A 27,357-nucleotide genomic window follows, 5' to 3' on the forward strand; every position below is an offset into this window, starting at 1 on the left:
AGGCAGATACTTACCCCAGGCCATGAGGACCCGGCCAGCATCTCGGCTGTGGCAGCACACAGGGAGCACATTTGCAAGGCCCAGACATCAGCTGCAGGACTCTGCTAACTGGGAAAGTCTGTCTGAGTGTCTGGCCACCATGTGGCAGTCACAGCAGTTCTGACAAAATAAGCAATGTGGTAAAGTGCAGCCTCTAGGCGTTCTTTGTGGGGTCTGTCACATGAAAGTGGCATTAAAGGAGACGAGGTGATGCAAGACACATGGAGGTCAGCTTTGGAGACTCACGGATTCCTTTCTGGGTAGTTACTGCTAAGGGGAGTTTGTGGTCCATCTCTGCTTATATTCTCTCTTGTTTAAGCTTTCCTTTTATAAGCAGACAGTTTTTCCCATCCAAAGTGAAGATGCTTCAGTCCTGCTTGTCCAAGGCAGTGATGCTATTGGAAAGTCTCTCTCCAGGAAAACCAGCCCATTTCTAAAGAGTGTGAAGAGAAGCCAGAGACATGGTAAAAGGACAAAAAAAAAACACACACAGAAAAGGTAACTGGTCTTTGTCCATTAGTAGCGTTTGTGGAACTTCTGTCTTCCTACTGACCTGCCTCCAAACCAAGATAAAACAGAAGAATGCTGGAGTGCAAGTTGTATGGAGATGTATTATCAAAAATGTTCAGCACACGTCCAGGTACTTGAAAAAGAAATGCTGTTCGGGAGCAGTTCCCACAGTCTGCCTGTTTCTGGGCGTGCTATATTCATACAGCAGCAGGACAAGTGTGGCAAGTAACTTGGCAGTAAGTAGGTTACCAGGGTTTCTTCTCTTACACCGTCAGAAGTGTGAGTGCGTTGAGCATCAGTGCAGCTGGCATGGTTCTTCTCTGCCTGGAACTCCACAGCATAATGGTGTTTGTGTCGACACTCTTCGACAGGAAGAAAACATACCTTTCTCAATGGATCATGTGGTGTTGGGGAAAGCACAAAGGAACATGAGGTTTTCACTCCACCAACAGAGCAAGGTCCTCCAACAGCAGTTCCCTGGGTGATGCGTGGCGCTGATGCCAGGGGAAAAGAAATTTCCTTCCAGAGAAAGCAGGTTCCCCCCAGCTTGCTGCAAGGGACCAAGTGACAGCTGAGGCTGCCATGTACAGCAGGACTCACAAGACAGTGAAGGAAGCAGGTGGAGCTGGCAGAGGCAGAACTGAACTCCAAGAAGCTGAAGACAGATTATACTTTCCTCCTGGTACTTTTATGCCAGAGCACGAGAGCTGTCTGAACCCAACCTGATCTTGGCTGAAATGTCTTAAATAAAAAGACAGCTGAGATCACAGGGAAGGACAATTGGCTTCAAATCATCTGGTTTCTTGGTTAGAAGATGGGGATTAGGAGTAAGAGAAAACCAGCAAACTGCTACATGCAAAATAGGCAAACTAAGTATATAAGCCTACTGGATTTATAGAAGAGATATTGGCACGTACCAGGAAAATTTCAAGCCAAATATATGACACCATTCCTTACACCCCTCCCAGCCACTGCCATATCCCAGCTTAATGTAAAGCCTTTTGGCTTCCAAAGGCTCATAGCTATTTTTTATTGTTTAAACAGGTCAACAATTGCAATCGTATCTTGACTCCAGGCAATACACAAACACAATGATGTGTTAATATACAGCAACACTTGGATGGAGTTTCTACAATTTTGCTGCTGTTAACAGTCATATGTAAGATCCCAGCTGGATTGGTATCTCCTACCTCTGAAAACCAGGGAGCCTATCAGTGTTGTGCCATTACCAAGAAGCCAGCGTGAGATCAGTTAATGAGCTCTACTTTTAATATAAGTATAAATTCAATTTCTGGAAATCATTTTGGGAGGAGGACTCTCACACCAACTGTACTTTGGCTTGTTCTTCAGGCTGCTTTAGAAAGGTGCTGCTCCCATCTCCAAGAAATGTCCTTTTAACAAGAATTGAGCTGGAATAGGATATGGGTGATGGCACCTTTGTAAGACAGGATGGGAGAGGATCCTCCAGGCATATCTGTGGGCAGCTATCTGCCAAAAATACCTTCAGCACGTGGAGGGGGGGAATTAAATAGTACAAAGATTCTGGCTAGTGCCTACAACAAAGACATCCAAAACACTTGGCACTGAAGTAATTCTGTTTATTTGACACCAGGGAAGTGTGCAGCTCGGTTACGCAGATCCCTTCCAACGGATGGGATAGTTTTGCTCCAGTATAAATTTCCACATGCTCAGCAGCCGGCATTAGCAGGTTGCCCCTGTGGAGCAGCTACCATTAAACACACAACAAGCTTCCACTTCATCTCAGCTCCAACATACATCGAAAGCCATCTTTCTCAAAAGCACTCCCAAAATGTTTCTCCCCCCATGTATGAGCTTTGGCTTCCCCGCAGCCTGCGCAAGTGTCCACAGAGATACCCCAGAGCCTGCCTCGCTCTTTCCAGACAGGCATTTTCTACATCTGTGTCACCGACCACAGACCTCGCAAGGCATTCATCAGGTATTAACATTCCCTGTGCTTTATTTTGCAACCCAACCGCGACAAGACCCATCATTTCTTGATTTGTTAGCACACTGGGAACTCTGAGATGCCAGAATTTTTGTGACAAATCACCTTTTACACCTACCCCAGCTATCAAACAGTTGGCCTTGACTCAAATAAATCCCAGTCTCAGTCCAGGATAGACGGATGCATAATGTACTAATTACAGCTTCATTCCCTTCTCTTAATTTTCCTGCTAGCTGTTAGGTTTCTTTGTATTTTTTTTCAGTTCAGAAACCTTATTAAAGTTGTTATGGAAAAAAATAAATTTATTATTCATCAGACTCAATTTTTTCAAAATGGAATGATCCTATTTTCTTTTTTTTTTGATTTGCATTTACAACTGGTTCCATTCCATTTGACTGTTCTTATCTTTTCTACTTATAACCAGCACCAAAAAGAAAATTACCATGGATACAGTACATACGCAAATTAGCTAATGGAAAAATACATACATTTCACTCTGTAATGAAAAACTTAAATGATATTATTGCCATGGAGGATATATCCCTGTATTATAATAAAATATCAAGCAATAATTGACTGCTAAGATTCTTTCCCACCGACAAAAAATAGCACCATACATGAGATAGTGAGAATCTATACTCAATAACACAACTGTGCAACTAGAAATGTACAGTACTTTAGTAACAGTACAGAGTATTGTTTACAATATGGAAATACCACCACTGTAATCAAAAGAGCGTCAATCTCTCAAGAACAACTAAAAAAAGTATTGTCATAGATACACTGAAACAAACAGCTTTCTTTTCACCAGTATGTAGTAACTGAGGGCAGAGCAGAGCTGTAAATTCATAGTAAAGCTCCTACAAAATGATACAAAACAGAAGTGCAGGAGTATTGAACAGAATTAAACTTTTTTATTACTATTATTTTTTTTTTGCTATTATATAATGGGACGGCTGTCATCACATGAAGTAAGAGAATGTAATAAAATGGAGCTGTGTTGTGCCATTGGTTTTTAATTCATGTTGGTTTCTGATCATTAAAAAAAAAGGTGATGCATGCTAACCTATGGGCTGGGGAGAGCAAGTAAGGTGTTTCTTTTTCAGTGCTCAGACATTCAAAAGCATTCTTTGTGAATCTCTTAGGTAGGACCCAGAACTTGGACCGAAATGTCCTTTGAAGTCCAGGACCTTGTATATTGGGACAGGTCACAGGTCTAACTAGCCTAGCATCTTGTTCTAGACAGTGGACAGTAGTGAATTTTTAGTGAAAAACATAAGAATTAAAAACCTTCCTCTCCTATGCACCTTTCTAGGAGCCCACCTTTTGCCTAGAGAGGGTGACAGATGAGCACCAGAAGAAAAAATTACCCCTGCTATTTAAAAGCACCTTTGATTCCTATTAATAACAAACGCACATATTATTCTTCCAAGATTAAAAAAAAAAAAAAAAAAGCCTGGTGGCAAATCCTTCAACAGCCCAACAGAAGTATTAGGAATGCCAAAAATGATCTGCAAGGGGGATGGCGTTGCATGGGGCCAGGCCACTCCATGGGCAAACGTTGCTCATTAGAAGAAAACCAGCCAGCTCCAAAGCAAGGGAAGGATGAGGATGTAAAGGGACCCAGCTCGGCCAAACTGCTGGGGGCAGCACTGCGATAAATCAGGTCCTCTGGGCTTTGTCTAATCTCTTGGAACTTTCTCATTAGCAGTTCATCTGCCTGTTAATTTGCCTAAATTGAAGATCACCATGGTATTGCCTAAAACTTCCCTGGCACCCCTGCCAGCAACATTTTCCACCGACTACTTGTTAAGTAGTTACACATCCTTTGTATTTGGGCTACAGGGTGGGATTAACAGAAGGAGGAGGTTTGATCCTGACTGTAAGATGCCAAAAGAACATCCAGTATAATAAAAAACAAGTTGGAATCATTTCCCTAATAGAGAAAATCATCTGGGGCATTGGAAAGCAGATCTGCTTGAGACAGGCACTTGAGAAAAAATTGTGTGCAAAAGTGCCTTTGTGCATACAGGCCAGCCCTGGTGTGCACGCAGGCTCGTTTGCACTAATTAGCACAGATGTGAATGTGAATCCCACATAGTATTAGTCTCTTCATGAGCATTATGTGCTTGAAAAACTTAGCCCTTAATAAAATGCTACTAAGCAATTCCAGTGAAGTCCTGGATATTGAAAGGCTTTTAAAAGGAAGAAAAAAATCACTTTAAACGTATGTTAGGTCCTAAGAATCTTTACACCTCCTTGCATTGAAAAAAGGAGACAACAGCAATAAAGACAACTTGAGGACGGGTGTGAGCTGCAATCCAGACTGGCCCAGGGCTGGGGGCAGGAGCTGGGCTTAGTTCTGCACTCATCTCCAAAGAGTAAAACAGTAACACGAGTTCTAGAGTGAGTACAAAGCTGCAATTCATCCAAACAGCTCTGTTCATATCGTGAAGAGTGGACTGTAATTTAACCACTGGTCTTGCACCCTGGCAAGGGAAATGATCCGTGTTGGAGCAAGATATGATGGAGAGACATGGATCTGTAGGGCTAATGGTGGGGACAACCTCTGCCCTGGGTAGAGCTCCTGTTTCAAGTCTGACATCTCAGAGAGGAGTTGGGTTTAAAGTGCAGAGAGATGCAAGAGAGTATCGTGTACGCAGCACTCGCTAAGTGCTCTGATAGCACCAGTCTGATAGCACCAAACCTGATAGCACCACAAAAGACAGGAAGCACTAAAATACAGTGAGTAAAATCCTAACCCTTACTGAAAACAATGGAATTTTTACCCTGACGGCTTCAGCAAGCTCAACATGGAGTGCCTTGTAACCCTGACTACTTTTGACTCAAAAGGCTGCATAACCTCAGATGTATACAGGAGTCCTGCTCTCCACTCCATCCTTCACACAAAGTTTGTTCCAAACCCTGTTTCTGTACCAACCCTATCCAGTTTCATGGCGCTCTTACAAGTAAAAAAAAAACAAAAAACAACCAAAACAAAAAACATTCAGTCTCATTATCTGATTGACTTCTAAGAACTGGAGGGAGATCAGACCAAGCAATCCCTCAGCAAGCTCTACTGGATGAAATGATTTCTGGTTCCTCCCATCTCATGAAAATGGGTCTTGTTAAAAATAGCTACTGCTGTTAAAAAGCTTCCATTTCATTAAGCTCAGAGAAAAATTAGGTTTCATAAAAGAAACTATATTATTCTGGGGAAAAGAGAGAGAGGATTGTTCTTTAAAATTAGAAAGAAGATCAGTCTCTATTAGTTGCTCTAAAAAACATGACTTGGAATGTTGGACATAATTATACTGAGTTTTCTGCAGGAATTTCAGAGATGTTCATCCTCTGCTATCCGTTTTCACAAGCTTTTACAGCAAATCCTCTCTTTAAATTAAGCCTTTCATTTATGTGTGTCCCTCCAAGCCCACTCCACAGTGGGATAACTGTTGGGAATTGAAAACATCAGATGAAAGCCAAGATTAAAAGATTAAGTAACGTCTCTACCTTCGCTGAATTAGTTTGCCAGAGGCCTTCCTCCATGGAGGTACCCATAACCTTAGTCAAGGTAATCACTTTGCAACTCTTGTCCTTTTCTTTAATGGTAGCAAGCCATCCAGTGGCTGGTGATTTAATATATTAAAGTAAAAAGCATTAATGAAAAATGTAAGGATGTCAAATTATGATAAAATGATTGGCTCCTCGAGATGCCTTTTTCTGTTTTGTTTTTTTTAAGGTGGATGAGTGGATTACTTTGGTATCCAGTCTGTAGAATCAGTTTCAAGTCTTATTAGGTATGCTTTGGAATCCACCACATTGTAGCAACTCATGAAGTTCCAGTACTCAGACCTACTAGTCCGTGATTTACATACAAATAGGTGTAACACCCTAAGAAGTAGCACAGGTTCATTAACTCTTCTGCTGCATCTTGTTTGCATAAAAGTCTCTGCAAGTCTGGCAACAGCGCTGATACCACCGCATGTCTTGGCACAGGTTCTTCTCGCGGATCACCCTGCAGTACACTGTCCACTGGTCGCCTGTGCACTTGTACGTGAGAGCAGCTTTGGACAAGAAAAGAGAGGAGAAACTAGCAGATTAGCCAGAGAACAGCATTGTGGGTGTGATCAAAATCACTGCACATGAGGAAAGAAAGGGCCAATCTTGCTGTCGGCACTGGATCAGATGATGGTTCTACCGAAATATCAGGCTTTTGGAAGCGCTCACTGCAAGGGTGTAGCTGGACATGACTGCAGGAGCACAGGCCTCCTCACATTGTCCCTGTTTTGTCTCAGTGACAAATAGACCTGGATGACCAAACCACGTAAAGTGCTGGCATAGATTTAAGCCCCTGAACACCTCACAGTGGTGAGTGGGAAGCTGTGTGCTCCCAGGAAGGGTGCTGTGCCAAGGCGCACTGTCAGGAGTGGCCATCGTCCTCTGGGTGGAAAATACTTTTACAGAGCAGCAAAATCAAACCCAGTTTGATGGATGTAAAGCTAAATTAATAGGAACCGAAACTAATAGTTCTTACTGTAGCAAAACCAGTAGGACAACAGTTAGCTATTGGGATGGGGGTTTGGATGGCAAAAACTTGACAAAAATTCATGTATGTAGTGAGTGCTTTTTATGGCATGTCATTTATAAATTGTATGTAGTGTTCTTACAAATGCTGTGATAATTGGAAAATCTTCTAAATGAGTATTGTGTTCTCCAAGGTTGGGAAAAAATGGTCAAATTAAAGACCTCATCTCTGCAGAAAGAGATTAGCTTTGAGTCTGAGTGCCAAGCACCAGAAAATGATGGCAGCAAAATGGGTAGGAATGTTTATCCCTGAAGCTTCATTCAGTTGAAAAAGATGCAAAAGTTTGACAGAATCTGATGAAATGAAGTTGAGCTGTCCCAGAAAAAAAGGAACATGAAACCAATTACAAAAGAACCCAAACAACCGATTGTGAGAAAAAAACCTGAGTGGAAGTTACCATCCTAAACAGAGCGAGGGTAGAATTACTATATTTCTGAGTCTGCCAGCAGTGGAGGGGCTTTTCAGGGGGGCCAGATCTGCAGCACTCCCCACTAGCTATGGGTCCAACCAGGCACAGTGTTCAGAAAACGTGATGTAGCTGAATAAATTATACATCTTGCAAGAACATCTGAGATAAATCTTATGAATCTGAGACGAGAGATTTTATAATAGAAAGACACTGAGCCACAAACAAGGTTAGGGCTCTCATAGTTTAGTGGTCCAAGGTTCCTCGTGCATTGTGAAGTAAGACAGGAACCATGTCCAGGAGCTGACATGGGTCAGGTTCTGAGGGACAGAATGAAACACCCGCTGAATGTGTCTTCACTGAGGGACACCGGACACAGATGTAAAAGTCAGGTGAGGTGAACTCCACACTTAGATACTTCTGAAAATGCTACTTGGGATGAAAAACATTCTGGAGTCGGGACAAGGCAATACGGGTTTTGTAGACAACCGGCGTTTGTTTCTGTGTAATTTTTTGTGAGGTTTCCATTGCAGCAAATAGAAAATTTTGTTTAAAGATAATCCAATGAGAACTTGTTTAGAAGCAGGAAGAACAAAACACTCGATATATCTTTCTGCTAATATCAAATACCATTGTTTCTGGCCCTAGTGATTCCAATCCCAAATTACTTGCAGATTATTTTCAGCAGGGACTTGAACCTCCTCAGTCTTTTGAGCACATGAGCTTTTTATTGCTTTGTCCTAAAATGTGAATTAAGATGCATTTCTTGTCTCATCAGTGTACCAAGGGCTTACTTCTCAAATTAAATGTTTCACTTCCACTATATTCTTATTGCTAAAATATCTGGGAAGTATTCTCATATGTTCTTAAAGAAAAAGGGTTTGAAGTTCCTCAGTATGACTACATTTGCAAGAAAAACATTTCCCATATTCTTTTAAACATCTGTTAAACTTTTAGGAAACAAATTTCAGTTCAGAAGCTTCAAGTCCAGTCCTAGTTTAAGTGTTGTTTGATACTGGACAGCGTTATTAGAAAATGGTTCACTGTTACTTAGCAGCTCTTGCTCTTTGTGTGTATCAGAGGCTTCTCAGCCTACAAGATGGCTCTGCTAAGAGGGTGGAGGTTGTTCTTTTTGGTAAACTCTTTGCAGCCTTGTTTACAACCCAGCCTCTTATACGGAGAAGTAATGGCAAGCACCGATGCAGTTGTGTCAGTGTAGGTGATGGCTGAGTTTAACTTCATCTTACTGGTGATGATGTGTGAAATGTGAAGAAACCAGTTTGGTTCTTGGTGCTGTGGTTGAACACACAGGGCTTAAAGTTTGGAAGTATATATTTTCATCCCCTTCTAAACTGAGAAAATATGAAGTGGAAAATCATGGATTCCCACAATTTTTTATTAACAGGAGCGTTCTTAACTAGAGCCATTTCTTAAACACAGTGTTAAGGTGTTTCGGGAAACAGATGACTTATCACCATATTCTCATGTCAGCCAGGTACACGGGGTTGCAGGGAGGGTGAGGGCAGTGACAGAAAATCAAAGGGTTCACAGAAAGAGGCTGGATGCTCTCTTGCCTCCCTGGGTGAATTAATTCATGAAACCACATTCTTGGCAGCAAGTGAAAAGCGAAAAAACAGCAATGCTCTTACTTGTCAAGGTCATGTACTTTTCTTGGGGCACAGGTGAATAAATTATCATACTTTACACTCACCACAGCAAAACCAGGGTTTGATGGTGTTTATGAAGAGAAAGACATGCCTGTCAGCTCCCTCACCTCTGCGATCAGTCAATCAATCACCCACCATTTGTGTGCTCCTGTTGGTCTCTCAGGTCTGTCCACTACTGAGTGGTCCAGCTTGGGCCAAGTGTAGGGCAGGGAACGATGGATAAGAGAGGACCTATCACACTAGACCTTTAGTGTAGAGTCTGACTGGGGGGCCCTGTTCTAATTTCTGTCCCTGAGCAATCCTCTGAAGCCCCGCTTCTATCACACTGGACACACTGGGACCCTGGACTTTGTCCGGTTCTTTGCAGGTGGCATCTTCCCCCCAACACCCCTCACTCACCAAGTCTGGGCGAGGTAATTGTGTTGACGTTTATCTTCTCATTGCAGACCTCTTGGTGGCACTGCCTGTAGGCCGCTGGCTTGGACAGGACAGGGCACTCATTGCCGTGGCGCCCGGTGACCTTGTGCATACACTGGACCACTCGTGACTGGAGGCCCTTCCCACAGGTTGAGGAGCACTGGAGGAGAGAAGGCACTGAGATATGGCCCAAGAAAAGTAGTTTCAAAATCACATACACCAGAAAAATCACTGCCAGAGCTGAAGTGTGCAGGTCACTATGGCGCTGAGGACTCAACCACAGGGGCATCGTGTCAGCCAGGGACCCTTCATGCTGCTGTTGCATTTGTCCATTACGATTTTGCAGCTTCAGGGAGTGCTGTAAGCAGAGGAACTGTCCTGGCACAGGGAAAAAAAGCTGTTGTCTTTCTGTGTGGACTTGCTCTGAGTCCACCTACACCAACTGTTCCTAGGGATGCCCATGAGGTTCAAGGAGGCAGAGATGCAATTCACTCCACCAGCCACAGAGAGGCAAAGCTGGAAAACGTTTACTGCTTAATTATGGACCAGCAGCTTCCATCTCGCTCTGTATGAGGGACCCAGTAGTGCTGGCTGTCTTGGTTTAAAAGCCCTCTCTAAGACTTGGATGGTCTAACAAGGCTTCCTCCACAGACAAGATGATCATTGCCAGGTACTGATATAGGATAAAACCAAGGATTACAGCAGGGGCAGGCAGCTCCTACTGCATGCCCAGACCTCTAGAGAAGCTTAGTTCCAGTATACAAGAGAACACATCAGGTATTCAAGTATTCACTCTCATCTATCCTTACTAACTGTCTGGCACTTGTCTGTCTTCCTGGAAGCAACTGCAAATTGTATTCCATGAGTTTTGGCTTCTATTAGCCAGGAAGCCCAGTCTGTTTATATGCTCCTTGTTGTCATAAGACTGGAGTTCCTACCTCTGCCTCCCTCTTCCTTTGGCCCAGTCACTTGTGATTTACAATGTCCTACTTGCACACTGTTCCATTTTAGTAAAGCAAACACAGTGAACACAGTGAGGTGCACCAGCTGGAGTTAATAAAAGAACCCTGTATTTAAAATAAAGAAACAATGGGTTGCAGAACTTTGGTAAGATTCCTGTTTCTGTGAAAGCCACACACAAGGAAATGATGGGAGAGAAGAGGAGGTGAGGGAAAACTCAGGAGATATAATTAGGATGATGTAAAAAAGATCTTGTTTGCTGAACAAAGTCAGCTCTCTCACTGAAAAACACCATCACCTCAGAGCAGTAACTCTTAAAAAGGGCATGAAAAGGCTCAAAAGATGAGCACCATTGAGGTTGGACTGAAATTCAAGTACGAAGGATGTGTATGCAATGTAAGACTGGGACCCAGGGGTAAAAGAACACGTGTAGGCCTCCACTTTTCCCATCTATGGGGAAGTACAGGAGAGCTGCTGTCATTTTGTTCTGTTAGTGTCACAAGAAACTCCTGCTGCTTCCCAAAGACCATCTGACAGAAGCAGCACAGCTTTGCTCGGGGTGGAGCACAGGGAATTTTCCTTCCTGGGTGAATCACTGAAAGGCCTGAGAAAAAATCACCTCAGATGCACAGGACCATGTAAAACAGAACTGATGCAGTCCCGCTTCAGACAACCCAGTGCAGAAATAACTTTACACAATGCGAACAGTTTATTTCTAGGTAAGAGGGGCTGCAGGATCAGTGAATCCTGTTGTCAAAAATAACACAGACTCTCTATCTAATTTTCTTCTTTAGTCACTCATATTAGTGTCTGTTAACTAAACAGGCTTCTTGTATTTGGTGTACTCATCAAATTTGTATTTGCTCTTCTCTTAATTTTCCCCCTATATTCCACCTGCTCTTTATTGCTATTCTTTCTCTCAGTTCATTTCTCTGGGACTGAATTTCTCTATTCTGGTACAGATCCCCTCTTGACTTTGTCACTGGGTCACCCTGGTGTGCAGCTTACCTCTGTGTTTCCAGCTTTGCAGCCCCCTTCAGGACCTGATTATTGTATTATGCAGGTAGCAGTTGTGCTTTATTGAAATTTTACATGTATTTTGGAACTTCTGGTGGTTGTTGTTGTGTTTATTTGTTTCCCCTTTTCCTTACCTTCTTATTTCAATTTAGGATCAACATACTAGATTACAACAGATTTTTTTACACTTAGACTTTCAGATGTTGAATTTACATCAGACTTTTGTCACTGTCTATTAATACCTCAACAATGGTTATGGTATTTAGGATTATGCTGAACAAGCCCTTCCCTCATATGCCCACAGTGAGCTATTCCAAGAGCGATCATTATGGTCCCTTATTTAAAACCCCTTCATAACGTGAGTTTCTGCGGTGAGACGCAGGCATTTCATTAGTGTTGGGTGTCCCTCTGCTCTTCCCAGCACTGTGTAACCTCAGTGACTTCTACCAGTCTGGAAACCAGTCAGGCATGGCCATTGCGTTTGGATTTAAAGTTAACATTTTTTATCCCGATAAACACAACTATTAGGCCCTTCCACTTCACTAATCATATGCAACCTCTAATCCTCAGGATTTCAACGGCACTTTCAGTCTTCTGAGAGCTTTACTAATCCTCACAAAACTCTTTGCAAGGGGAGTGAATTGTACATCCATTTTACAAACAGAATAGCTGTTACCACACAGGCATAAAAATAACACATCCAGACCATGGGGTTCCTTCACATGATTGTATTATAGTGAGTCTGAAACCTCAGTCTCTGGCTTTTAGGCACTCCCTGTGCTTACCAATGCTCTTAAGAGATGGGGAATAAAAGAAAGAAGGAAACAAAGGAAAAATAATTTTCCTCGTAAGGTGAATAAGGTTTTCAGATACCAACATACAAACACTCGCCCACCTTTGCCTGTGTTCCTGTCTCTGCATTTGTTAACCAGCAAGGAGGGCAAGCAATGAAAATTTTTCCACAGACACTGCCAACTCCAGTCCTTAGACAAATAACAGCAGAGTTTTTGCCCGAAGCAGTTTTATTCCTTCTCCTGAGAGACTGGGATCATCACCTATGCTACGCAATTAGCTTTTCACAGCCAGGAAGACAGATTTTAACATCTTTCTTGAGCTCTTTTGGGCTTGGCAGCTAAACCAAGGTTGGACATCTGGCTTATTTTAAGACGGAATTTTCAACTCTGTACTTGGATGGTCTCTTTCCTAGGAATATCAATAGGAAACAGGAATAGATACAAAATACATACAAAGGGGTGATTGTTACTCATGCTGCACTATGAAAAGAGGATATCATTAAAAGAGGCATAAAAATCAAACACCAACTGCATAGCAAATTCCCATAAACACCTTCCCTCCTACTCTGGACAGCTAAACACACTGCTATGGTCTCCCTATTCCTAAATATTTATGGAGCAATAAGCATATCCACAGAACAATTTTCAGGGTTAGATTCACTCTGTGCCCTCTGATATAGAACCCTCAGGCTTGGACACAGGTTATGAGGAGTCTGAGTTGGGAATGCTGGGAGGCTCCAGTGCTGCACGCTGAAACTGCACCGGTCGTATTGAAAATGCTGTTGATGGACACTGGACTTTTAGGGGCAAATATTGAGTTCTTACATTGCTATTAACAAACACGGCCTGAAAATCAGAAAAGCCTTTCTAAACATTGATGTAACTCTCAAGAAACACACATGTTTTGATGCCATGATGAAGTAAAGTGATCTGTGAGTGTGGAAGACTCGTTCTGGAACCTGGTTTGGAGCTGCGTGGGTCTCCACCTGCCACCTGAGCTGCTACACGAGTACAGAGAGAAAAACACACAAGGAACTTGCCTGCTCTGGGAAGCTGGCGACTTGGACAAGTGGTTGAATAGAGATGCTGATGTCAAACAAAGAAGTGTTTTTTTCCTTCCACCATGTATTGCCAGTGATATCACCGTCAGAAAAATGCATACGCAGAATTCATGTAGTTTAACCATAATGCACTGAACTGACAATATAGTCATTGTAAACTGGAAATCCACCCACATGCAAAGATCAAAGGATTGTTCAGCACTGCAAAAAAGAGGGTTAATGAACAGTTACAAAAAGGGAACCTAATGAGAGCCCTTGTAACTCCCAGTTCAAACACTGCTTGAGAAGGCACAAGGAATACAAAAATGCCTCCATTCACATTCTTTGGCAGTAACAAGCAAGCCAGTGGGGATATCCAGAAGGAAATAAACTCACAAATTGTCAAGGCAGCAGCTGCATTCATCAGCTTAAAGAAGATTTACTCACTGAAAAACTCCAACCTCAAGACTAAGCTATGATTTTTCAACTGGAATGCTATTTCCACCTTAGGATACTGATATGAAAGCTTGAACTCTAGCAAAGGTGCTGACAGATGTCTAATTGCTTTGAAAGCAAATGCCTCAGGAGAATATTAGGTATTAAACCAGAATGAATTTACAGTAAGTGCTGAGATATGTCAGGGACTTCATCAACTCCTGATCTACAAAGGATATGCAGAGAAAGAGAGAGGAATAAGAATGAGTGTAGCCAGGGCAGGGCTGCTGTTGGGCAGCTGGAGGAACACACAGGAGAGACCAGTGCAAAGAACCCCTGTATTGAGGCTTAATTAAGGGGACAGTAGAAGGTCCAGATTTACCACAACAGAGGACAGGCTGTGATCTGCTGAGGTTTGAACAGGATAATGAACCACTGCTTATGCCTTAGCTGAGGGCTGCTGGGTAGGCAGGGATGCGTTCAGACCATGTGTCACTTTTAAAACTATCACTTTTCTAACCGCTAAGAGATAGATGCCAGTCTTTTTTGTAAGAAGAGACTTGCTTTTTCCAGCAGAAGGTCATAGCATCCCTTCAGTCAATCCTGAACATACTCCAATATTTAGAAAGCTGATCTGTTGGAGGGAAATACAGTTCAAGATGACTGTCATAACTAAGCTGAAGGCAAGATTTTTTTTTTCTTTATTAATCATTCTGCAGTCATCTGATATTTAAAGATACTGGTTTGTCCCCAATTTGCTGAAAGCTGCTGAAGCCAAGGATAACACTATGGCTAAAGCTCTAATATTCAGAGACAGAGTCACGCTTTACTGACTTCAGAGTTCAAGTATTTCAAGGCGTTAAGATAGGGTAGAGTGTTTTTTTCCCCCAGGGGTCTTATTTCTTGCCTCTATGAAAGTCAGAAAGAAAGCAAGACAAGTTCCTATTAATAACATTCTAACACAGCATCTGAGATGAAGGACAAATGTCCTGTAATTGCTCCCTTCCTGAGACCTTAATAGTATACATGTGTGTCCTCTGAATGTCAGTGCTCCACACACCTTAACATCAGGCTTTTTATGAAAAGCAGCGTGCAATGTGCTTTCATAAACACCAGGTCAATTTTCACCATGGCATCATGCTAAAGAAAGAGATTTCTGTCTTTTCACTGATAAGATCTAATTAGCCCAAAGCTAACTGTAAGCTGTTTTTCAAGCTTCCTTGTTATTTTCTTTTCTTTTCTCTTTTTTACCTTCTTTTTGAACCCCAGATCTGTAAAGAGAACATATCTGGTCTTGCTTGCAACAATCTTTCATTTAGAAACTTTTGTGAAATGACTGATTTGTTTAATTTAGCCAAGAAAAAATGCATACCCTTCTGATTCAGTATGTGAAGAAACAATAAATTACAGCAGAAAATGCTCATGGCTGATGTGACAGTATCTTAGAAGGAAAAGAAAGAAGCAATCTTTGCAAACTGCCTACAGCTGTGCTTTCAAATGGCATGACCCTAAGGAACAAGACCTGACCAGTACATCCAGCATGTCTCACTTCATAATTAAGCTTGACTTTGCTATTCTGAAAAGCTCCATTGTGTGCAGAGAGTTCAGAGATTAAGAACTGAATGCATGAATATTCTGGGTAGTGACAGTGCCCCTAAGTACTTGTGCAATGCAGCCCAGGTGGATGTTAATGAGGAGATGTCATTTAATTCATTATACCAATCAGACGGAATTTACTTCTCATAAGCTTTCAAACTGGATTTCAAGAACAGGATCAAGTAGAGATGTGAAATAATAAGGTAATGCCTGCAGGGTGCCATATTATAGCATGACACCTACAGCACGTGTGCAGTGCTTTGATTTGTGGCACGTACAAAGTGAAATACTCCATAGCTTATTCCACCTGAAAAACTGCAAGGAAGTGATGCTGAAAAACACCTTAAGTAAAAGGCATAATCAAGCTAATTTTAAATATGCCAGATAGTAAGGGACAACACAAAAGTCAGGCTGACTGCTTGAGAATTTACCCTGCTCCTCAGCAGCGTGTGCCGCTGCCGCTGAGCGATGCTTTTATGGGCTACATGAGCTACACTCTCACATCGACTTCTGTCACAGGTGTTAGCCTGAAAGAACGTCTTGGGAACCAAAACTCCACTGAAAGCGTATTTTAGTGATTCATCAGTTAATGACCAATGCTACCTAAATGCAATTTATTTTTAAAAAGTAATTAAACTCAGGACTCCCTTGGGATTACTTAACTTCAGCAAGAGGCTGTTTATCTCTCTCATCTCAGTCCTGCCTGAGAGTTTTCTAGACAGGGAGCTGCTCAGCTTTGAAATGTATGATGCTGAACTAACACGGCATTTCATCTCTTTGCACAGTCAAACAAGGGATCACCAGCAGGCTGATATTAATTGCTCTTTAAAGATGTTCTGGAAGATTGTCACCTTAATGCCTCAGTCATCATAAATCTCAAAAGGTTGTTGGAAAGACTGCAAAATGATTGCAATCACTGCTAGTGATACATATTGAGAGCTGTAAGGATTTAAGGGGCAAAGACCTGTTCAGATGAGTAGTACAAACTTTAAATAGTGAATTAGCTATTGTTCATATTTTTAAAAACACGCTGTAACATCTCAGAGTAACTCAAAGTAAATGAATGCCGATATGTAAATAGGCTTGTCTTTCATGCTTTCTTCTTTTTCATATTAAAAAAAAGCCTAAAGTAGTCATGGTGGAATTCCATTTCCAATCCACTGATCTTGGTTGGGAGGCTTCAATTCTCCATCAAAAACATGCACTTCATGAACTAGGCGTTTAAATATAAATTATCAAAAAGGAAAAGTTATTCTTGCAATTAATAAGATCACTGGAGGCTGTGACAGAACATGCTCTACTTCAAACAAAACACTGATGAATAGGATCTTTTTGCAGCACATTCTCTTTTACTGAGGAACCATCAAAACAATTTGCACTGTGGATGTTCCCAGAAACTCCAGCAAAGATGAGCTGTGCAAATTATTGTGCAAACAAGGAGCAGCCACTGCCTCAAAGGCATGAGCAGGACTTGGTTTCCGTAGCTTACTGTCGCCAGGGGGATGACACGGCCATCCCGCACTGCAGTCAGCATCTCTTCACTTTCCATGCCAAGGTTTCCAACTACAGCTGCATCGACCAAGGCTGGTAGTTAGCACACATCTAGATAGAGGTTCAACCTTGTTTTAGTGCCATTACACAGCATTTTACACCTCTGACCATGGCTAAATGTTTCACAGACAGGGGGACAAAGGTGGGATTCATCTTACTGAACTACGTCTGTTCACATTCTCTTTGCAGTCAGCAGAGATCACCACATCAAAGGGCAATTCAGCCTTTACTAAGGAAAGGAGATAAAACTACTACCTGATCACACGCCAGAGGAACAAACCATGGGGAACCACAACTAGTAGTACAACTTGGAGCAGTCCATAGGGGCAGCAGGTATGTTTAGGACACTGATGCTCTGCCTTCTTGTCATGCCCAGGACCAGAGAAGCAGAGGGTTTGAATACTAAAGCTTGTTGAGTCCTCTCCTGTCATATCCAGCTCTACCACCTTCTGGAGAACAACTGATTTGCATTGGCGAGGCCTGTAGATGATCTTCCAACATCGGTTTCTAGCTGTGGTGCTGAATGTATATGAGGAACCGTCAATCGTGAAGTCATTTGCTGAGCCAAAGTGAGTAAGAGGCAGGAAAGGGTCTGTCAGCTGTGATGTGTGACTGCAGTTTTAAGTGACCATCCATCCCACGCGGTTTTCTCTCAATTCAACAAGAAAAGTTATTTTCTCCAAGGTAGAAGAGGTTGAACTTAGTTATGACCTTTATGAAGAATTAACAAGTTGTCTATAGTTTATCATAAACAGATGGCAGGTCAAGCCATGAATTTGTAATGAATGTTAGAACAAAGGACAGTTTGCTTCTATATTTATAACAGCTTTGGATATACCTCTCAAATCACAGCTGTCCTTGATTTACTCTTCTTATCATGTAATGTGAATGAATCATTAAAAGTGAGGCCTATACAGGATTTTGTTGATGTTCCCAAACACTTGGAACTCAGAAAACATGCCTTCCCGGCACTGCAAGATTGTTTTTGTTTTTTTTTTAATTAAAAAAAGCCCTAAAAAACAAACACGCACACAAAAAACAACCAAAAGCCCCCAACAAAAACCAAAACCCAACCCCAACATGTCTTTGGTGTACTATAAGTCTAGAGGTTTTATCTCTTAGAGAATACAATCTACTGTAACCCTGCCAAAACAATTAATTTGCAATTACAAAATCCTTGTTACCACCCACTGTGATGAATGACTGCTGATCTTCAGTATGAAACACCTCAATGTCTGGCACAAAACCAGTATTTTTCTTACAGGAAATTAGATTTTTTTTCCTCCCTTTTGTTAGTATCCTCTTGGGATGAGAACCTACAGCCTGTGTTTCATAGACTGAGCAAATAGTGTAAAGCCGTTGGCAACTATTGATGTCCAAGGAGGGCAGGTGGCTATAGGTAATTTTTCAGATGTGCTTCATCACTGTGGATGCTATTTAGCAGCAAGAATATTGTTTAACATCACACTTTGCCAAGCTGATCCTTACTAGTGCTTTCCAGTTTCTGGGGTGTACAATCTTTCTGAATCCAGTGGAAGTTGTGCCAGGTGGTCATATGAGATGTGAAGTGATACAAAAAGACTTCTCCTCCACTTCCTCTCCTGGCTGACGCCTGGTTTGATATGTCATAAATTTCTGTTTTCACCTGAGAGCATGAACCTGTGATCGTTCCTACGCAAAACCCAAAGATCTTGCACAATCTGTCAGGTCAAATTCTGATCTGCAGGGCATTGGCATAAGCCTGTATTAACTTAAGTGGTTGAATTAATCTAGATTTACACTAATGTAATAGAGACCGATATCTGACCCACAGTGCTGAGTGAGATCCGTGGCTTGTGGCCAATGGGTTGTAGGGAAGAATGAAAGACAGTTACCCTGGATTTACATTGGGTTATCCAATATTAATACAGGCCTTAGTATTTACAGAGGACCTACTGTAACTGCAAAGAAAAAATATGGCAAAGCCAATATACTACAAGGCTTCTATGTATCTTTCTTCTTCTAAAAATCTTTTCATTGGGCTATGTAATATAATAGGTTAATGAGCTAAACTGTTGCCTGAGGGACCCAAGTTGCATGTTTAAACTTCTACCCACAAAGCTGAAAATGCATCCTTGTGGAAGTCAGCACTAAGGATGGAGCTAGTGTATCTTGCTTGTAATTCTACCTCTACATTTGCACCTTAGTGCTTTCGCTGCTTCATTATTATCAGAGCAGAAGGGGAGAGAGCTGAGGATGTGTTTGCTGGCACAAGCACCAAACAGTCACTGGGGAGACCTTATTGCGGCCTTTCTGTACTCAAAAGGGGCCAATAAGAAAGATGGGGACAGACTTTTTAGCAGGGCCTGTTGTGACAGGACAAGGCATGATGGTTTTAAACTGAAGGAGGCGAGATTCAGGGTAGACATGAGGAAGAAATTGTTGCCCCTGAGGGTGGTGAGAGCCTGACCCAAGCTGCCCAGAGAGGTGGTGGATGCCCCATCCCTGGAGACATCCCAGGCCAGGCTGGACGGGGCTCTGAGCAACCTGAGCTGGTGAAGATGTCCCTGCTCATGGCAGGGGTGGCACTGGATGAGCTTGGAAGGTCCCTTCCAACCCAAACTATTCAATGGTTCTCTGATTTTTTGGACAGATGTTTTCCAATGTGTGAGTCACGTCAGGCTCCAGTGCAAAGCCCAAATCCCACAGCTGGTCCCTTCAAGTGTAGCTGAAAGCAGAAGAATGGTACAGACCCTCCCAGAGAGCCACGTGCATAAAGACACATTCTCTTCACTAGCTGCCTGCATTCTTCACAAGAATGTAATCCTTGACATAAAGTTTGTCAGCAAAATGCAATTCATCATGAAAGAATGAACTACTGTCTTGCTAAAGCATCGAGAAACATATTTTCAGCAGCCAAGGAGTCTGAGGCAAGTGTTGGGAAACTGAGAAACCTATGTTTGTTCTTTTCAGCCACAACAAAAATGTAAAAATGCTTCCAGTGTTTGAACATTTAACAGCTCAGATTTCAAACAAAAAGGAACTATTTCAAAACACAAAGAGTGTGTGAGATGTTTGTTTCTTTAACTGAATGCAAACTGGATGTGGAATTTCCTTTTGGAAGAAATGATTGAATGGGATGTGGCTGGATTCCTGTTTGTATATTGCATCATATATAAAAAAGGATGATATAATGAATTGTAATTCTGAAGAATCCAGGCAACAATGAAAAATGATTTCAGGTTAACACCTTCAGTGGGTCTCTTATCTTTCTACTAGGTTCAAAGACTCTCAGGCCAGGAACAGAGTTGTTATATGACTCATAATAACAATGCTGCGTTGGTGCTAACGAAATGCTACAAATAATACTTACATCCCTTTAAGATAAGGGGTTTAAAAGAGAAGCTGCAGTAGTGCTGCAAAGTTGCAAGTTGAATAGCAGTGGTAATGGAGGTTACACATGGTTACTAGCACCAGAACAATACTGTCTCTTTAGATGACAGTACACAGTCTCAAGCACTGACTAACAAAGGTAACCTCAAAGACATTAAAATGACTTTACAGACCTGGTCCTATGTGCTTGCAAAGTGAACTAGATATATTAGTTCCTCATGCAACGCTTGAAATATGCTGCAAATACATTGGGAATATACAAATATCACAGCCAAGACTGCTTGCTGAATCTGCTCAATTAGCGCCAAATGCTTTCCACAGATATAATACAGAGTAAGGACCATCTGCAAATAAACCTGACAGAAAATGGAATAAAATTCCTCTTCTTCAGAGCGTGGACAGAGCTGCAGAGCCATTACTAAGGCCAGTGGACAAGGTTTTGGATGGCAGGTGCAAATTAAAGATCAGCACGGCCATGTCTCCAGCCCTTACCTCTGCTACGCAGAAGTGGATCCAGGGTCTGAGAACATAAACCCACAACTCGCCTGGCATAGATTTGGAGATTTTACATCTGTCCATTCTTGCAGCTTCTGAATGCAACAGGATCCAAGATCTTATATAGGATAACCACATCCATTGTTGTGAGACTCAAGGTGAGTTATGTATATAGGGCTGGGAGGACCTTAGGGAAGTTATCTGTCTTCTCATGCACAGAGTCCATGTATTCTATAAATACTACTACTAATAATATAAAAATAACAGTCTGTCATTACCACCCAAACAGCCTGTTCTATTTACAAGCTGTATTTAGACTTGACTTTTTAAATGAGTTTTTGCCTCTTTCTTATATTACTTCCTGGTACCTTTAAAAGATCTTGTTTGGGGAAATTAAGGATTGGAGGCCAAGTCATCATGCAAGCTGTTTGCACATAAAGCATCAAAGCTCCTTATTTTAATATCTGATTATTACTACTGTTAGATAAATCTTGCTTCCCTAATGATTCTTAATAAGTAACATATGCACCATGCATTAATTGCAAAAAAGTTGTTGCTTGTTCTGAGATCAATTTGTATTAACAGAAGTAGTTTCCCCTCTCAGTCAGCACAAAGCTCTTGCACAGTGATTTTTAAAGCACAAGCAACAAATGTTTTACAACAGAATTTTGCCCTGAAAGTATGAATTTTAAAGAGTTCACTACAATCTAACTGCCGCAGACTTTGTGTTTCCTTGAAGAAGGAACTGTTTAAGCCAGACAACACCAAAGAGGAGTTTGCTGATAGCTGTCAAGGCTCTCCTCCTAAGTCTAAGCCCTGCATGAAAGCTTCTGGATCCTCATGATGAAAATCCCTCGCCCAGGATTTGCAAAGAACTGAATTCCACACCAAGCATCTCAGTTATCTGGGTTTCTGGGATAATACATTTTCTTCAAAGAACTGTGTCTACCCATACCCTTTTCCAGCAATCCAGTTTTGCCTTTTGTTTATCCCTCTACTCACAGAGTAAGAATCTAATTCTGTGATCTAAGTGTCCAGTCAGAATTAACCAATATGTCTAGAATTTTAAATGCTCATTATAAACCAAATCTAAGTCCAAGAACATCCTGCTGGACTCACACGGGGTGAAATTCCAGGGAAGCAGAGAGCTGGCACAGAAGCAGGTCACATCGGCAGCACAAGAGCTTTTGTGCCCTTCTGCACAGGGAGGATCCTGATCCTGAGTTCAGAATTGCAAATAACAAGTGATTTTGCACTGATCCTGCCCTGCTCACATGCAGAGACTAAATCCATCAACAACACTATTCACTGTGACCCATGTGTGATTGCAGCCTTTCTAGCACTGAGCCAACATCTTTATCAGATTGGAACCATTCATACAATACTGAACTTCCAGTCCATGTAATCAGTGAATACACAATTATTTCATATTCCGCCCTGTAAAGAGAATCCGGGTCAATTTGCATGCCAAAATGTTTTAAAATTCCACAAATAAATAAATAATGTTATTTCACCTGTTAACACACAGGAACTGTTTGTTTTGGCCAGCTTGCATGGACTGTGTGTGCCAGGTTATGAAAAAAATAATGTTCAATACTCTAAACATTCTGTGATACAAATTCCTGGCTCAGCATAAATACAGACCTTTTGTATGTGGCAGGTTCTTAATGCATTCTCCAGCACTGACACCATTAAATTCATGTATCCATGACAGAGTATATCTATAAATATTTGTAATTCCTAAACACAATGTAAAAAAATATGCAATCACAGATAAGCCAATTTGCCCATCATGGGCCTCTGCTTCACTGGATTTTGCTTGCAGGAGTTTGGGTTTTTGGAAAGCAAAATGCAACTACTGTATTCCAGTGGTTTCTGCACATGCCGTACATTCCAGAACACAAAGTAGGTTTCTGTTTAAGGAATAGTACAGTTACAAAGATAAGATAAAACCGAACTGGAATATAATATTCCTGGGAAATTTTAGTTCTTTTTGCAAACATGAAGTCAGTAATGTAAAGGATGCTTTATGTGCAACACTGGCAAAGACTGGGTTTCTCACACTGTCGGGCCTCCTTCCCAAGCAGAACTACCTGTTACTTTAAGATCAGAATGCAAATACAGAGCAGACCCTGCTCTGGTTCAATCCACTGCACTTGGGAATTAATTCCACTGATGTCACTGGAGAAACTAAGTTCAGACAGGCCTAAGTGAAGGTAAAATCCAGCCCTGAGGAAGGGACTGATGGTTTTGGCTCTGCCTTTGAATTCATGGCTTTCTTTCATTTCAGGTGGTTGGAATACATGTAGGACTGAACTAAGCTGTGCAGGTTTCAGACAAGCATGAAATTCAGCTGCACAGCTCTAGTCTTGGAATAAAATAGTGTATGGTCTGACTCTGCATGTGGGACCTGCATGAGGCAAAGGAACAGAATTCAGCTGTAAGTGCTCTCAGTTGCCTTCTCTTTCTGTGTGAGTCTGCTAGGGCTTCCCTGCACTCTCCCCCATAGTATTCAATTTAAAAACAGTTATCCCAAACCTTCAGATTTATCACCTGTGGGCTAAGAAGACTAAGGTCCAACTTTCTTCTCAGCTCCACATTGATGCTTTGAGGGATGCAAAACTTTCAGCACAGCCCCCTTGCAGGATTTCCCTTTTTTTCAGTGAGCAGGTTCCTAATTCGAAGTACAAATTTTTAGCATATTTATGCTCAAGGAAACCAACTTCTGCTATTTTCTTTTCAGCTTGCCCAGGCTGGGCATGGGACATCTCCTTAGCTCCCTGCACTCCTGGAAGATACTGCTAATGAACTTCTTTCTGTAGAATTCAACCTGCTAGCCAGAACTGTTCAGAGTTTGCTTTTTGAAATACGGAACGCAGTTTCAGCATTGCTTATAAAGTAGCTTTTTGACAAGAGTCCACCTGCAGAGGGGATCTTGTGTAGGTTTTGCTTTTGGATGGTTAAGCTGTCAATTAATATTCATTTCTATCCTATTTGGAATGCCCCTCTCTAAAATTGCTGGACCATATCCATAAGCCCACGTTGCAACGTTTGGGTCATAAATCGCATAAGGGGAAAGTGCAAAACACAGCAAAAACTCCAGTCAAAACCAGTTAAGCCCTTCCTTTCCAAATATTTAAACTGCAAATTAACACAGACAGCAGATGGAGGCATAGCACTCTGAACATCTTTGCACTTGGGAAGAAAATACCACGTAGAGTTCACTGTTACCTTAGACCAATCTCCTGTTTTCCATTCGTAACAGCCTGTGTGATCCTCACACTCTTCCTCATCTCTCGGCCTGGTGGCTGCATCACATTTTCCTTGAGAATTTGTGCACGTCACTGTTCTTTTCTGAATCCCCTTGCCACAATCTGCAGAGCACTGCAAAACAACAGGTATTTGTTTTCTGTTACATGATGCCTAGAAATGATAACTTCGGTCTTGGTAACAGAGCTAAAAGGAAAAGTGGGTTTTATGAACACAGAGAAAAACTGATAACCCTAAGATTTTCTCCCAATAATCTAAGCCCTTTTCAAACATAAAAGAGTAATTTGAAAAGCACGATATCTACCTGTGAAATATTTTACTTACCAAAAATGGCAACTCTGAAAATCAACTTTCTTTGAAAATATCAGCTGGCATTTTGCTAGAATTGGTGTTAGAGAGGAAAAACCCACTAAATCTTGAGATTAAGAGCTCATCATTCATACTGAAAAATGACACACTGAGATTTATAACACAGAACTGCTGCATGCCTTGAGGTATCATGGGAGTAAAATGATGGTGATTAATGCATTTTGAACTCACAGTAGCACGAGACCACAAAGACATTTCTGCAGTAGTTTGTACATACCATGGCAAAGTCACAGCTCTCACACGTGTTCTCACGTGAAACACATACATGACCCTCACTCTTTGTTTTGCCATATCTTCATCACTACGTTAGTTCTGCAGAACTTCAAACGTACAAAGGGGGTGGATCAAGACTATTCAGTGAGCCACAGTGTTGTGATCAGCTTTCAAGCATGGCCAGCAAGCTAGCCAGAGAAATCAGCTGGGCTGACAGACAGACTTCTCAACACCAAAAGTAAAAGCAGGGACTGTTTGAAGTCCTCCGAGAAAGCAGCAGGCTACTAGAGCTGCCGGAATCAGCTGCTGAAGGAAGATGCGGGAACTCTAACAAAAGTTCATGTGAGTGAGCACAAATTGTCCACAAATATTTTTGTGCTTGGGCAGTATGAAGGTGGCTTCTAAAGAGCAGGGATAGCCCATTTGTTACCTCTGCCAATGGCTGGCTGGAAATTCTGTTTTACTAGAGAATCTCTCTTGATTGCATTGACTGTACCGGGTGGGAAAAGAACACTGGCATGAACTGAAACTGAGAATTTTAAATAACCAGTTCAGTAACAGAGAGATCTGTTGATGCTGTCACAGCCATCGCAGTGCGTGTCACTGCAAAACAGCACAGCCCGTCTCTGCTCTTCATTTTCATGCCGCTGCAGTGGTTAAGAGTGAGAAATTTCCTTGAAGAGCCACTGGGGACAGGTGGGTGGAAAAATGATATATGTACCAGCTGAGATAAAAACTAACCCCCTCCAGCATGTCAAGTTCTCCCCTTCAGGGGACCAGCATGGAAAAGACAGTTGATTTGACACTGAATAAATAGTGAAGATATGAGATATTCTGTGAGGTCTTTTGAACGTATTCCAAGAGGCTTCTCCATCCAGGGGGTCTATGCTGGAAACAAGCGTCAGCTTGATATAAATTACATCAAATGGACAAATCTCAGCATGCCTGTCTAACCGTCTTAAAAATACAATCCAGGCAGTTCTGACCTGCTGGCCTTGTTAAGGACATGAATGGCAAGCGTTTATGAGCTGGCAAGCAAACAGACATGCCTTTAAATACTTCAGAGCACTACAAAGTGACTTCTTGAATATCTGGGAAACCTTCCACTTAATTTACTATGTGCTGCTCATGGCGTGACCTTTATGGATGCAACATCTTTGTAACAAGCACAATTATATAGTTCTGCTAGATACGGGGATGAATTTTTCCAGGCTTTGCAGAATTCCAGAAACTGCTTTGCTGGACTCCTCAGAGCACAAGACTTGCCAGAGATCCCAGGCTGGAGCTCCCCTAAACGGTACCTTAAAGCCACGAATTTGCCCCAAGTTGTATAGACTTTCCCAATTAAATATCATTTTGCTCAGTCTTCAGAGTGGACTCCTCAGGGTTGCACTCGTTCATCTCAAACTACAAAGCACAATATATAAAACTCCTTCAAATGATTCAATTTACTCAAAGTAAATCAAACTGAAAAGGGAGTATTTTTCGCAGTAGGAGAAATCTCTAGGTGGGTTTTACAAGCAAGTCTGGGAAAAACACCAACTGTTTGTTCTTCCCACAGCTTTTAAGTCATTCACAGATTAATACTGCATATACTTTCCTAGACAAAACAGCATTTGCAAAAGGTTTCCAACAGATCTTTGGTGGTCACATATAAATCACCCTCTTTAAGAGGTTTTTTTCTTTCCTCAAGTCCTCTGTTTTCATGAGGAATTTCTTCACATACAGATTTTATAGAGATTCCACAACAGAGCAGCCTACAAATTAATATGCACAGTCCCCGAGTGTCCAGCTGAGATCACGAGGTCTTATTTTACTAAAAAAATACTTAGTCAAATCCCATTAGGTTTTGTAAAGAAGCAACACATCTTTGCAGTTTAAACACAGCTCCTTTATATGAAGGAAATACATATTTTTTTCTACTCTACTTCCCTAACGGTAGAAACATTCACCTTTTTGTGAGAGTCTCTATTTTTGCCATTAAAAATGGGTTGAGCAGCACTTCGTCCAAAACAATCTCAAGTGTTTGGCAATAAAAGGGGAACTTAATTTTTTCCACAATGAAGATTGCATTGGAATTTGCTTTGAAAACACACATTTTTGACTGGGGACCAGATATCAATGTGGTCAACTGTTTTTTTGTTTTATAACCAAGAAGTTCAAAAACATACATGAGGAAATTGTTTTATAAAATGATACCTCTACCATGATATTTATGCCATAACATCAGATTAAAATTTTAAGGATTAAAGTGATTACCACTGAAGAAAGCCGTAGTTATGAAAAGTGTTCAAACTGGCAGAGCATCAAATGTGTCCTGGAGTCAACTGTGCTACATAACAGCAGAAATGTGCCAGAACAAGAATGGATTTAAAATCATGAGCGGACAATTACAGACACAACAAAAGGTAAATAAATTTATCAAAGGAAAAGTAAACCAGTTATTGAAAAAAATACCTAAAAAACTATGTATTTGCAAATGAGTTACGTGATCAGAACCAGGGAAGATTAGCACTCTGCAAAAAGTCTTCCGTAACTTGACTTCATAAAAAGGAGAGAGAAGTACCTTGGACTGTTAACAAAAGACTCATGTAAAAATTCCCCATGTAAAACAGGTAGGAACTGAGCCATAAGAATATTCTCAGCTATAAACTG

General features: G+C 41.5%; 1 protein-coding gene across 1 annotated transcript in view; it reads right to left on the reverse strand.

Annotated features, from left to right (window-relative positions):
- Positions 1-2,133: 2,133 nt before the first annotated feature.
- Positions 2,134-27,357, reverse strand: part of ADAMTS17 (ADAM metallopeptidase with thrombospondin type 1 motif 17) — a 179,318-nt gene continuing 154,094 nt past the window's right edge. The window contains exons 21-23 of the mRNA XM_082060557.1: positions 24,082-24,234; positions 9,573-9,750; positions 2,134-6,579 (exon numbers count right to left, since the gene is read on the reverse strand). Coding sequence (XP_081916683.1) covers positions 6,428-6,579; positions 9,573-9,750; positions 24,082-24,234 — 483 coding nt within the window. The 3' untranslated portion in view covers positions 2,134-6,427. The remainder of the gene's footprint in view (positions 6,580-9,572; positions 9,751-24,081; positions 24,235-27,357) is intronic.

The sequence above is a fragment of the Streptopelia decaocto genome (assembly GCF_964273445.1).
Source record: "Streptopelia decaocto genome assembly, chromosome: 9".
NCBI classification, from domain to species: domain Eukaryota; kingdom Metazoa; phylum Chordata; class Aves; order Columbiformes; family Columbidae; genus Streptopelia; species Streptopelia decaocto.